At 40.5% G+C, this 14,212-nt stretch overlaps 1 protein-coding gene across 5 annotated transcripts in view; it reads left to right on the top strand.

Annotated features, from left to right (window-relative positions):
- Positions 1-14,212, top strand: part of LOC132813685 (arf-GAP with SH3 domain, ANK repeat and PH domain-containing protein 1-like) — a 341,801-nt gene that overhangs the window by 304,834 nt on the left and 22,755 nt on the right. For all 5 annotated transcript variants that reach the window (XM_060823243.1, XM_060823230.1, XM_060823238.1 and 2 more), the window contains 3 exons: positions 7,456-7,525; positions 8,749-8,813; positions 11,022-11,677. In XM_060823243.1, coding sequence (XP_060679226.1) covers positions 7,456-7,525; positions 8,749-8,813; positions 11,022-11,677 — 791 coding nt within the window. The remainder of the gene's footprint in view (positions 1-7,455; positions 7,526-8,748; positions 8,814-11,021; positions 11,678-14,212) is intronic.

Here is a 14,212-nt window from a genome sequence, read left to right as displayed (position 1 = left end):
CTACCACCCCTTAATTTAAAGCTATGTCCCCTAGTAACACCTGACTCCATTAGCGGTAAAAGGATCTTAGTATCTACCCTATCTAAACCCCTAATCATCTTATACACTTCTATCAGATCTCCCCTAAACCTTCTCTTCTCCAATGAGAACAGCCCCAAGTGCCTCAGCCTTTCCTCATAAGATTTTCCTACCATTCCAGGCAACATCCTGGTAAACCTCCTCTGCACTCGTTCTAAAGCTTCCACATCCTTCCTATAGTATGGCGACCAAAACTGCACACAATACTCCAGATGAGGCCTCACCAGAGTCTTATACAACTGCAACATGACCTCAGGACTCCGGAACTCAATTCCTCTGCCAATAAAGCCCAGTACACCATATGCCTTCCTCACAGCACTATTTACCTGGGTGGCAACTTTCAGAGATCTGTGTACATGGACACCAAGATCCCTCTGCTCATCCACACTACCAAGTAGCCTACCATTAGCCCAGTAATCCATCATCTTGTTATTCCTACCAAAGTGAACAACTTCGCACTTAGCTACATTGAATTCCATTTGCCACATTTCCGCCCAGCTTTGCAACTTATCTATATCCCGCTGTAACCTACCACTTCCTTCCTCACTATCCACAACTCCACCGACTTTTGTATCATCCGCAAACTTGCTTACTCAGCTTTCAAGTCCTTCCTCTAGATCATTTATAAAGATAACAAAAAGCAATGGTCCCAAAACAGATCCTTGTGGTACACCGCTAGTAACTGCGCTCCAAGATGAACATAATCCATCAACTACTACCCTCTGTCTCCTTCCAGCCAGCCAATTCCTAATCCAAACCTCTAATGTATCCTCAATGCCATACCTCCGAAGTTTTAGCATTAGCCTACCATGGGGAACCTTATCGAACGCCTTACTAAAATCCATATACACAACATCTACTGCTTTACCCTCATCCACTTCCTTAGTCACCTTCTCAAAGAACTCAATAAGGTTTGTGAGGCACGACCTGCCCTTCACAAAACCATGCTGGCTATCCCTGATCACGTTATTCCTACCCAGATGTTCATAAATCTTATCCCTTACCATTCTCTCTAAGACTTTGCCCACCACTGAAGTCAGACTCACTGGCCTATAGTTACTAGGGCTATCCCTACTCCCTTTCTTGAACAATGGGACCACATTCGCCATCCTCCAGTCCTCTGGTACTATTCCCGTTGACAACGACGACATAAAAATCCAGGCCAATGGCTCTGCTATCTCCTCCCTAGCTTCCCATAGGATTCTGGGGTAAATGCCATCAGGCCCAGGAGACTTATCTATATTCATCCTTTCCAATATTCCCAAAACCTCTTCCCTGCATATTTCCAGGGCATCCATTCTAATTATTTGTGATTCCATATTCACATCAGCAACAGTGTCCTGTTCCTGAGTGAATACTGATGAAAAGTACTGATTTAATGTCTCTCCAATCTCCTCCGCCTCCACACACAACTTCCCACTACTATCCTTGACTGGACCGATACCTACCCTAGTCATCCTTTTATTCTTGACATACCTATAGAAAGCCTTTGGGTTTTCCCTAATCCTACCAGCTAAAGACTTTTCATGTCCCCTTCTCGCTTCTCTTAGCTCCCTCTTTAGCTCCTTCCTGGCTACCTTATAACTCTCAATCGCCCCTACTGAACCTTCACGCCTCATCTTTACATATGCCGCCTTCTTCCCTTTCACAAGGGACTCCAATTCCTTACTAAACCACGGCTGCCTCACAAGGCCCTTTACACCATTCCTGACTGGTACATACCTATCGAGGACACGCAGTAGCTGCTCCTTGAACAATCCCCACATCTCATTAGTGTTCTTCTCTTGAAGCCTGTTTTTCCAATCCACACATCCTAAGTCATGCCTCACAGCATCATAATTGCCCTGCCCCCAGCTATAGCTCTTGCCCTGCGGCGCACGATTATCCCTCTCCATCACTAAAGTAAAAGTCACCGAGTTGTGGTCACTGTCCCCGAAGTGCTCACCTACCTCCAAGTCTAACACCTGGCCTGGTTCATTACCTAGAACCAAATCCAATATAGCCTCCCCTCTTGTTGGCCTGTCGACATATTGTGTCAGGAAACCATCCTGCACACATTGTACAAACACCGACCCATCTAATGAACTCGAGCTATAGCTCTCCCAGTCAATATCTGGGAAGTTAAAGTCCCCCATAACAACCACCCTGCTACCTTCACTCTTTTCCTGAATCATCCTCGCAATATTATCCTCTACTTCTCTAGGACTATTAGGAGGCCTGTAGAAAACACCTAACAGGGTGACCTCACCTTTCCTATTTCTAACCTCAGCCCAAACTACCTCAGATGGCAAGTCCTCTTCCATCGTCCATTCCACTGCTGTGATACTGTCTTTGACAAGTAATGCCACGCCTCCCCCTTTTTTTTACCCCCATGTCTGATCCTACTAAAACATTTGACCCCTGGAACGTGCAACAGCCATTCTTGTCCCTGTTCTACCCACGTCTCTGTAATGGCCACAACATCGAAGTCCCAGGTACCAACCCACGCTGCAAGTTCACCTACCTTATTCCTTATACTTCTGGCATTGAAGTATACACACTTCAATCCACCTTTCTGGTTACAGGCACCCTCCTTAGAGATCGCTGCATTATTCCTAACCTCCCTACACTCAAGGTCCTGTACCCTAAAGCTACAGTCCTGGTTCCCATGCCCCCGCGGAGTTAGTTTAAACCCTCCCAAAGAGCACTAGCAAACCTCCCCCCAAGGATACTGGTGCCCCTCAGGTTCAGGTGTAGCCCATCCTTTTTATAGAGGTCCCACCTTCCTCAGAAAGGACCCCAGTTGTCCAGAAACCGGAATCCCTCCCTCCTGCACCATCCCTGTAGCCACGCATTTAACTGCTCTCTCTCCCTATTCCTCTCTTTCCCCTCTCACCCTAAACCTATGCCCTGTAGTTCTGGACTCGCCCACCCCAGGGAAAAGACGTCTATTTATCCTATCCCATGCCCCTCATGATTTTATAAACCTCGTTAAGGTCACCCCTCTGCCTCCGATGCTCCAGGGTAAACAGCCCTAGCCTATTCAACCTCTCCCTATAGCACAAATGCTCCAACCCTGGCAACATCCTTGTAAATCTTTTCTGAACCCTTTCAAGTTTCACAACATCTTTCCAATAGGAAGGAGACCAGAATTGCATGTTGGGATTGTTGAGTTCTTGCAGCTGGGCTTCAATGTCCAACCAACTTAAACTGGCATATAGAATGCTTTCATCTTAATTAGTCATTGACACTAATTAATTTGTCAACATTTTGTAACAACCTGGTCAGGATGTTATGACACATCCCTGGAGGTGGAAGTGTTTTCTCATCAACCTATTCAGAAATACTATTACACACCTCTGGAGCAGATGGGACTTGAACCTTGTACCGCAAGAACTCCACTAGTTAGTTTGTATAATTTCATTAAATAGTAAAACATTTTGGATTGTACAAGTTATTCATCTTTGGCTTAGAATAATTCATCACTTTGGAGATATAAATAAACACCTTGCACTACAAATCATGCTGTTTAATTTTGCTGAAAATTGTGTCAAAGTTGGAAATACCAGCCAGAAATAGAAACTCCTTCTAATCATTTGAAAATATAGCATATGTGACAGAAGTTAAATAGAGTTCATGAATGTAAAGAAGTGACCAAAAGTTGCTTGTGATATTAACCAAATGGTTATTGGTTTGGATTTTACTGTCAGTGGTGAAGAAATGGCAATTGCTTGTAGCTTCCAGAAGTTTAATGTGCTCTTCTGAGAGGCACCTGATAGTTACCAGAGAATGTTTTCAATACAACACCCTCCACAGAACATTTGTGAGGTTTGTGAACAGGGCAAACAACATTGTGTGTCTCAGATCAATAAGGTTGAAAAGTTCCTTAGTAAGATCTGTTTGGTTGACTTTGATGTTTATAGAAGTGTGTGATTTAAAATAAGCATCAAAACATCTTTCAGCCACATATAAGCAACCCCCTAAGGAGAAAAGGTTGCCATTTAACATTAATTGCTCACTTAATTAGAACAGTATTAATTTGTGTTTTTAAGTTAAGCTTTTGGTCCATTGGTTCCCTTTGCTTTCTGATGCATGTTTGTGAAAGCAAGATGACATTGTGGCATGTTAAGGGACTGAAACAATGCCAAGAAAACATGTCCACGTACTCAGTACTGACAGCTGTTTTCTCACCTGCTAATGGGAATAATTTCATTCATAGTACATGTACTGAGAGGTTATCTTGTGTACTTTAGTAGTTCAGAATTCTAGCCTGTCAGATTTACATGGAGGATGCTTATGTTGTCATAGATTGGAGGTGAAGTGACAGCTGTTAACATCAAGACCACTTTCAACAGAGTGTGGCGTCAAGGAGCCCTAGCCAAACTGGAATCTCTAGGTATTAAGGGGCAAACTCTCTGGTTGGAGTCATACCTGGTTAATAGGAAGATAGGTATAGTTGTTGAAGGTCAGTCATTTCAGCTATTTGACATTAGTGCAGGAGTTATTCAGAATAATGCCCTAGGCCAAACCATCTTCAGCTGTTTCATCAGTAATCTTCCCTCCATCACAAGGTCAGAAGTGAGGATGTTTGCCAATGATTGCATAATGTTCAGCACTATTCGTGACTTTTCAGATACTGAAGTAGTCCATCTTTAAATGCATCAAGAGGAGCAGAGGCTGAATAGGCTGGGGCTATTTTCCCTGAAGCATTGGAGGCTTAGAAGTGACCTTATAGAGGTTAATAAAATCATGAGGGGCATGGATAGAGTGAATAGCCAAGTTATTTTTCTCAGGTTAGGGGAGTCCAAAACTAAAGGACATAGGTTTAAGGTGAAAGGGAAAAGGGATCTAATGAGCAAATTTTTCATGCAGTGTCATGCATGCGTGGAATGAGCTGCCAGAGGAAGTGGTGGAGGCTGGTACAATTACAACATTTGAAATGCATCTGGATTAGTACATGAGTAGGTTTAGAGGTATAAAAGCCAAATCCTAGCAAATTGACTGATTTGAGTTAGGATATTTGGTTGGCATGAATGAGTTGGACAGAAGGGCCTGCTTCTGTGGCGTACAACTCTTACTTCAAGAGCTGGACAATATCCAGGCTTGGACCGACAAGTGGCAAAGGTATCATTTGTACCAGGCAATGACCGTCTCCAAAAAGAGAGAATCTGTTCACCGCCCCTTGATATTCAATAGTTTTATTGATGAATCACCCACTATCAACATTCTTGGGGATTACCATTGACCAGAAATTTAATTGGACTCATCAGAAAAACACAGTGGTTACAAGAGCAGATCAGAGGCTCGGAAATTTACCTCCTGACTCTCCAAAACCTGTTCACCATATTTACAAGCCACAGGTCAGGTGTGTGATAGAATACTCCCACTTGCCTGGATGGCTGCAGGTCCAACAACACACAAGAAGGTTGACACCATCAAGACAAAGCAGCCTACTTGATTGACAGCGCATCCACAGGCATCGACTCCCTCTGCCTCTGATGCTCAGTGTGTACTATCTACTAGATGCAGTGTGTGCTATCTACTAGATGCAATGCAGAAATTCACCATACATCCTCAGACAGCACCTTCCAAACCCATAACCACTTTCATCCAGAAGGACAAGGGTAGCAGATAAATGGGGGCACCATCACCTGCAAGTTCCCTTCCAAGCCCCACACATCCTGGCATGGAAATATATCACCGTTCCTTCACTGTTGCTGGGTCAAAATCTTGGAATTCCCTCCCTAAGGGCATTGTGATTCAACCTACAACATGTAGAATGCAGCCATTTAAGAAGGTATTAGATTTTAGGCGGCAGACTAAAACAATCCTGGAAAAATCTCGATGTTCCCTTCAGTGCACCTCAGCCAGGGTCTCCAAGATGGTCAAACTGCACTGTTCTCTACAAAACCTTGAGATTCCAGACTGTTGGGTGATTAAGATGCAGAACAGAATGCCTATTCGAGGAGAGGAGGAGATAGATAAGTAAGAACAAGGTGATGAGAGGAGTGCACCCTTGACAGCACACGTTGCTGCCCAGGATGCCCTGGTTCTGCAACTTCTACTTGGGTTTCACCAATACATTGTTACGTACCTTTTCCTCCCCTCATTTATAGCTGTCCTGCAAGTAATCAAGTGTCCATTTCTTATTCCCTTTACAGCCCCACCCCTCAATTCTCTGCCAGCTCCCACAATTATTTACTGTCAATTCCAATGCTGCTCTTCAAATGACTGGAAAAGTATCTTCTGGCTTGAAAAATTATTTTAATTTTTTTAAGCATTTTTGACAGTCCCAAAAATGTTGTACAAGACCATCTTTGAAGCCCCAGAGAAAAACATTTGCAAAAACTGGTTGAATTGATCCAGCAAATGTGAAAGCGAACCTTGGATGTGGGTGGTTGCCTTCTTTGCGTTGATATATCTTAAATTGTTACACATCCCCCACATTATAGCTTACATCACATCATCTGCTTGATTCCTTGCAATCTGTTACAAGGTACTGGTAACTGAAACATCCATTGTAGGTAAAAATTTAAGGATGACTACTAATACAATTATAGTGTGCGGCTGGGAAAGAATTGACTTATGTAATGTGTATATACAAATTCATGATTTTGGAACCAGAAAAATAAGTTTGTCTTACGCACCATGATCTGCAGTAATTCAGTTCTGAAAAGTAACTCTCCACATCCTAGAAAAGTAAATTTTGTCTGACTGGTTGTCAACTATGATTAAAATTTATCACGCCATTCAAAATTCACTTAAACTTGACAACTTAACCTTGGCTTTTTCTGGCATGTTTAGTAGGTGACTCGTGGGTAAGTACCAAAACTTCACACACCTTAATTTATTTTAATGCAAATTTACTTGTAGTAAAGCTGCTGGAGGAGCAAGACAAATTGAACAGCAGCTTCCTGATTTTCATGTTGAACTATATATGTGCATACCTTGAAAGCTGCCGAGAGAATTTATTCCAAAATAGTGGTCTCACAACTAATCATACAAAATCTGAACTAATGATTTGTCAATTAATTAATTTTCCGGCTTATTTCTAAAACATGAAACACTGCTTAGAATTAGGGTAAATGTTGTGATTTAAATAATGTATTTTGTGGTTCAGAATTTTAAAATTAATAGTGGACAATACAAATAGCATTTGTTTCTTCGTTTTGGATAATATATTCCCAATTTTTTTTACTGGAATTCTTTGGATTGCTGCATTTAGAGTTAGTGATCAGTCATCTAAATTCTGATTAGTGTTCCTTGATGCTTCCCTTTTGGTATTGGAATTTGCTTGCATCCATTTTTGGTGGCTTATTGTGTGTTTTTGTTTTCTAAATAATTTCATATCTAAATTAACGTTAAACCAATCTAAAATAATATTTAACTGTCTCTAAGGTACAGATTCTGGTCCCCCACAGTCAAACCGAACAGGAAATAAGTTTGAGGGGTTGTCTCAACAATCAAGGTAACTATAGATTTTTTTGGTACATGGTTTTTGTTTAAATTAAATTATGAATGAGCCCTTTTTTTACAAACAAAAGGAGCAATATCCTGCTGAAATTGGAGTAGTTCCAATTGTTAGCTATCAGAGCTTCCAAATGCCAGTTTAAGGTCACATTTGTTTTAGGATTACTGGAGTTTAAATGTTGGATAAATCTAATCTTTTTGAAAGAAGTTAAGATAATTGATTGTCATTTTTAAAAAAGTGTTCCTGTTGGGCAATGAACCATTTAACAGTCATCTAACAGCCTCCTGCTGGTTTAGTGTTGTGTCATATTTGAATCAGTCTAATTCTGGCCCTTTAATTGATAGATACCATCTATTTCAGTGAATGTTCGAGCATTTAATGGTGCATGTGTACATGGTGATTCTGTTGTATGTAACAATTAGTGAAAGTACATATATTAATTCATTTTCAGTAGTCTAGTATTGTTCCAAGGTATTGGATAAACCTTTTTCTCAAGGTTTCAACACAGATTGCCCTCTTTTCATCAATAGGTGGATACATGTGTTTCAACCTATTATCCAGCAGCTCATCTTCTACTGTTATACAGTCTCAAGCTTCATTATCCAATAAGACTAGTTTTGTGAGAAGTTCAGTAAAAGTCTATCCTCCCCTTGCAACTAACCTATCTCTCTCTCTCTCTCCATCATTTTTTTTTGAGCACAAGGAGCTTTGTAAAAGAAAGTATCTAAACAGTGCAAATCCCCTCAGCAATATGATGATAATGTATGAATAACATGGTTACTCCTGGTTCCTCTAAGTGTAGTGCAATCAAAGGTTCAACTGATTCACATCTGCATATACCAGATAACTTGTAAGTGACCACCACAGTCATGTCATCTGGCCCTTTTGAACTTGAAAGGTGGCCCACTCTTCTTTGTCTCCCAAAAAATTTACTGTGACAATTGCTCATTGGCCAGAAATAACGTAGCAAATTTTCAATATTTCTGATGTGTTAGACAATACAGTTTTATAGATTTCAACTAAAAGACTGACAATATTTTAAATATTACTCAAGAAATATTCCTACTCATAACATAAAGTCCCTATTCTTGTTTAAGAAATGTATTGGACAAAACAGAATGAGAGATTCAATAGACTATATGCTTTTAATTTCAACCTGAAAGCATGATTCATAGGTGATTATCCATTTGGTGACTCATTGTCTTTCGTTTGCTTTACAGTACTGGAACTGGAACCACAAAAACTGCCTTAGGTCCACGAGTGCTTCCAAAACTACCTCAAAAAGGTGAGATTAAACGTGTGTAAGTTGCATTTGATGTTCAAATACTTAAACTTGTAAATTAACACGACATTGTAACATTTTAGAAGATTAGCTCTTATTTTGAAGCTTTCTTTCATTGGCATGTATTATTTCCCACTCTTTTTGCAAAATATTTATGAAATACCTGTGGACTCTAGTTAGTTAAAAGTTTTTCATTTGGTGCACATCCAATTTCCCTCATGAGTTTGTAAAGCTTGTTAAATGCTATAAGTAGTCAGAAGAACATAATGCACATCATTATCTTAAAAGATAACTCCTCTTTTGAAATAAAATTGACATCCTGCAGAATTCTAAAGTCTTTAAGTACCATGTTTCTTTCCCACACACTCATATTATGCCTTTTAAAGCAACATCTCTAACATAGAATCATAGAAACTCTGCCGCACAAAAAGAAGCCACTTTGTCCATGGTGTGCACACATGACTGGCTAAGCTTCAGATCAGTCATCTAATTTTGAAAACTACATTTACCAGGATAATGCCTGCCAGTTCTTCTCAGCCTAAGACGTCAGTCCTAACCTTCAAGTTCCCAGGAACATTTGTGCTGCTCCATTGACTATGCTATTTTAAGTCCTGTAGCATACTCTGAACTTGAGCGTTTAATTAAAGAAATTGTGAACATTCCATGAATTGAAAGCCATATATGTAAGTATGGTGAGAATTGCAAAAACAGAGTGAAATAGAAATAAGAGATATTCCACTAATTTAAGAATAAAGGAAATGATAAATAGGTTGGCTCATTCAGCAAAATAAAACACGCATGGAAGGAAATAAGGTGCTAAATCACTAGAGGAACAATGACAAGGGAATTATTTTTCTCTGTATGGTATAGGAGAAATGCTTTGTGAAAAAAAAAATTTTTTATAATACCTTAAAGCCTCTCAATGTCATATATTATATATATTATCTACTATCTACTTTGAAATATAGTCACTCTATTGCAGATGAAAGTAGTGGTCATTTTGCATTCAAATGAGACAAATGATTAGTGGAGGAATTTTCTTCAGTCCTGGTCCTATATTTTTTCCTCAACCAAAAAAAAACTTACCTGAGCATTTAAATCACTAATGCTTGTAACACTTCTCAGGTGTACCACATTTCCCGGTAATACAATGGGAATAGTTTAGAGTTATAGAGATTCACAAAATTGGCCTGAAAATCATGTTGTGAATATGCTTAAAGATGGACCTATAGCAGGCCTCACTGACTAGAACTTTTTGTTTAACTATATGCATTATGTACAGAGCTGGGAGCAATCTTTACATCATTATATTAGAATAAGTCCTTAAACACAGAATGTCACATGACGTTACATCACTTTCTGTGATGCCATCAGTTAAAATATTGATCACTGCTGCATTGTACTACACCCATAATTGTTATCCAGTATTGGAAAGTACTTGTGTAGGTTTTGGTTGAGGCTGCTTATGGACGAAACTGAAATTCTTTTGACTAGATTATTAGCTTGCCGAATTCATACTAAGCTCTCACCAGAGTCACATGTCAAGAGATGTGACAACTATGAATGTTGCCAGCATGAAGCAACACATTTACATAAGAGAACATTGAAAAATAAAAACAACTGGAAATTAGCTGATGTTTTTGGGAGTGCATGCACGGATGGATATTGGAAAGACGATATGAGAGACCTTTGAAATGAGAGAATCCTAAAGTCCTTCACTAATTGTAGGAATAAGCTTTAAAATGCTTTAAGTTGACATTCAAATCCTACTTACAACAAAAATTGTGACATTTTATTTCCAAGTTTTCTGCTAGGAGACCAAATTGAGTATCTCTCAGTAATAGACCATCTTAAGAAATGAACAAAAACTCTAAAAAAATAAATGTTGATTTTCTAAAGCATATAGTGTAGGGTTATAGTGTAGTTAGACCCACATTAGTCATTTGAAGGAAAATTAGAGGAACTTGAGGGAAAGGGAGGAATGGTGTAAGACACAGTAAAATAAGCTTTATATTTTGATTAGAACTGATTTTCATTCAAAGTAAGGTTCATATTGTTTGTCTAGTCATGTTTCATCTATTTGTGAAATGATTTTCACAAACTTTCACCCTGTTAAAGGGTGAAAGATATTTTATAGTGATGTTTAGTTTTATAATCCAAATGAGTACTTCAACTGAAAAACACTAATCTTTGTACTTTTCCAACTTCCAGTGTCCTTGAGAAAAATCGATAGTATCCATCACAGTTCAGTAGATAAATCAAATCCAGACACTTTTCAGAAGCCACATCCGGGAGACCTGACCCAGAAATCACATGTGGAAGATCCCTCCCAGAAGCCGCATCCAGGGGACCTGCCCCAGAAGCCGCATCCGGGGGACCCGCCCCAGAAGCCGCATCCGGGGGACCCGCCCCAGAAGCCGCATCCAGGGGACCTGCCCCAGAAGCCGCATCCAGGGGACCTGCCCCAGAAGCCGCATCCAGGGGACCTGCCCCAGAAGCCGCATCCAGGGGACCTGCCCCAGAAGCCGCATCCAGGGGACCTGCCCCAGAAGCCGCATTCAGGGGACCTGCCTCAGAAGCCACATCCAGGGGACTTACCCCAGAAGCCGCATCCGGGGGACCTGCCTCAAAAACCCAAAGATCTGCCACCAAAACCACAGCCAGGAGAAATCCCTCAAAAACCCCATATCGGAGAAGTCATCCAAAAGTCCCAGCCTGTGGAGATGTCCCAAAAGCCACAGGTTCAGGAGATTTCTCCAAAGCCACAGACAAGGGACATACTGCAGAAACAGCCATCTGAAGATGCAAATGGTACATCTCCCAGTTTACCCGAAACCCCTGTACCCCTACCACGGAAGATAAATACAGTAAGTATATTTATTTCAAGTTCAATTTAATGTGTAATTATGCTGAAATAACTGCACAGAGCTGGTATTCTGTCATCAAGTCACTCTTTATGTACTTGTGCAAGTACACTGGCTATAGCCAGCCAGCTCAGGGTCAATCGCCTGAACTGAGGAGATTCTCATCTCCTGATTATATTTCTTTGTTTCTTCAGTGGCACTGGCGGTCAGTTCAGGAGCCAATTCAAACAAACAGCAAATCACAATGACTTCACCCCAGCCAGTCCTCAAAAACAAAAGAACCCACAGTAACAAACTGGCTGTGGCCAGCCAACTCCAAATCAGTGTCTGAACTGAGGAGATTCTCGTGTCCTGGTTAAATTTTTTTTTAATCCGCAACACTACTGCCAAAGTGCAGTAATGCTTATTTCTCCCCAGCACCCATGTCATGTGTGTGTAGGATGCAATACACAGTGAAGAAACATCGAGTGCAGAAAACTTTACTGATATTCCACCACCTGGAAGGGAAAAAACATTGGAGAGGCCAATAATATCCTGAATATATTTGTTGCTTTTTTTTTATTTTATTAACCAATACAAATTACAAGCAAATAGTTAGCATGAACTGCTATATACAAGAAACAGCAATTTCCAGGGGAAAGGGGCAGCAAAGGCAGACCCTAAACCCCACCGTTCAACCAGTTTTCAGGGAAATGAGGATACGAATCTCAAATCCCACTTTCAGTCACCACAAAAGTAACAGTAACAAATACATTCAAGAGAGTCCAATCAGCAAACTCCATATCCAAATCGTTGAAGATCAACAGGACAGGTTGAGAAAGTGGGCCTCCAAGGCAAGGGGACAAAGGCAAGTAGCTGCAAATGTGTTGCTGGTCAAAGCACAGCAGGCCAGGCAGCATCTCAGGAATAGAGAATTCGACGTTTCGAGCATAAGCCCTTCATACAACAAAGGCAAGTAGGTTATAATGAACATTTATAAAACAGCAGTTCGGCACTGGTTGTAATGATGTGTCTGATTCTAACCACCGCAAATTAGGAAGGATAGGAAGTCTTTAGAAAAGGTGTAAGAAAGATCTATGAGAATTAGGTTCTTCTTCATTGGCATAATGGAATTACTTGGATTAATTGTAGAGGTCGTAGTTGAATTCCTTAGAGAAGAAAAGATTATGAGGAGATTTGATAGCAGTGTTCAAAATCACAACTATTCTACACAAAGTAGCAAGTAGGAAATGTTGGAGAATTGGAGAAGGCATATTTAATCTGTTTGGCCAAAAGAAAACAAAAGTGCCTTGAGCAGGACCTTTATTTTCTAGTTTAGCTCAGATTCTGGAATGCATTGTCTGGGAGTGATAGAGGCAGATTCAATCTTGATGTTCTAGAATCTCAGAATTATAAAATTACAGAAGAAAGCAATTTAACCCAATGTTTTTTCCACTGCCCTCCAAATAAGCAATCCACCTCATGCTATTTTCTTGCCTTCTCACCTTAACCCTGTACATCCTTTTCAGATTAAAGTCTAATTCCCTTTGATTTCATCATATTCTAAGCCAGTGCACTGCAAACCATAACCACTTGTTGCATTAAATTGAATTGAATTTAATTGTGTATCAAGGCACAGTGAAAAGCTTTGTCTTCTGAGCAATACAGGCAGATCACATAGTTAAATAGCATAGATAAGTAAAAAATAGATCAACAGTGGCAAAACAAAAACACAGGTACAGGCAAATGTTAACAGTTTGTGAGTCCATTCAGTATTCTAACAACAGTAGGGTAGAAACCATTTCAAAACCGCTGATGTGTGTTCAGGCTTCTGTACCTCCTCTCTGATGGTAGAGGTTGTAGAAAAGCATTGCCAGGGTGAGGTAGATCTTTGAGAATGCTGGTGGCCTTTCCTTGACAGCAGGCCTGGTAGATGGATTCTATAGATGGGAGGTTGGCCTTCCTATAAATGTTGGCAAGGGTATTTGCTGTCATGTCAAAATTTCTCAGCTGCCTGAGAAAGAAGAGATGTTGTTGGTCCTTTGTAACTAGTGTGTCCACATGAAGCGTCCACGAAAACTTGTTGTGGATGACCACTCCTAGGAACTTGACACCCTCCACTTGTTCCACCTCTGTGCTGTGCAGGGGGCAGGAGTAACATCCCGCCGAAAGTCAATAATGAGTTCCTTGGTTTTGCTGGCATTGAGATCTAGATTGTTCTCAGTGCACCATTTTTCTAGGTCTTCCACTATCCTGTCTATAGTCTGTTTTATCACCATCTGAGATTTGACCAACTATGGTGGTGTCATCAGCGAACTTGTAAATGGCATTAGTCTGATATTTGGCGATGCAGTCGTGGGTATACAGTGAGTACAGTAGGGGGCTGAGTACGCACCTCTGGGGGGCTCCAGTGTTGAATGTTGGTGAGGATGAAATATTGTCTCCAATCTTCACTGATTGTGGCCTGTGGGTCAGGAAACTGAAGATCCAGTTGCAGAGAGTTGGGCTTAGTCCAATATCACTACATCGAGTAATCATTGATAATTTTGTTATAATGCT

Source organism: Hemiscyllium ocellatum, chromosome 4 (genome assembly GCF_020745735.1).
Source record: "Hemiscyllium ocellatum isolate sHemOce1 chromosome 4, sHemOce1.pat.X.cur, whole genome shotgun sequence".
Classification (NCBI taxonomy): Eukaryota; Metazoa; Chordata; class Chondrichthyes; order Orectolobiformes; family Hemiscylliidae; genus Hemiscyllium; species Hemiscyllium ocellatum.
This window is presented reverse-complemented; position numbering and strand designations above follow the sequence as displayed.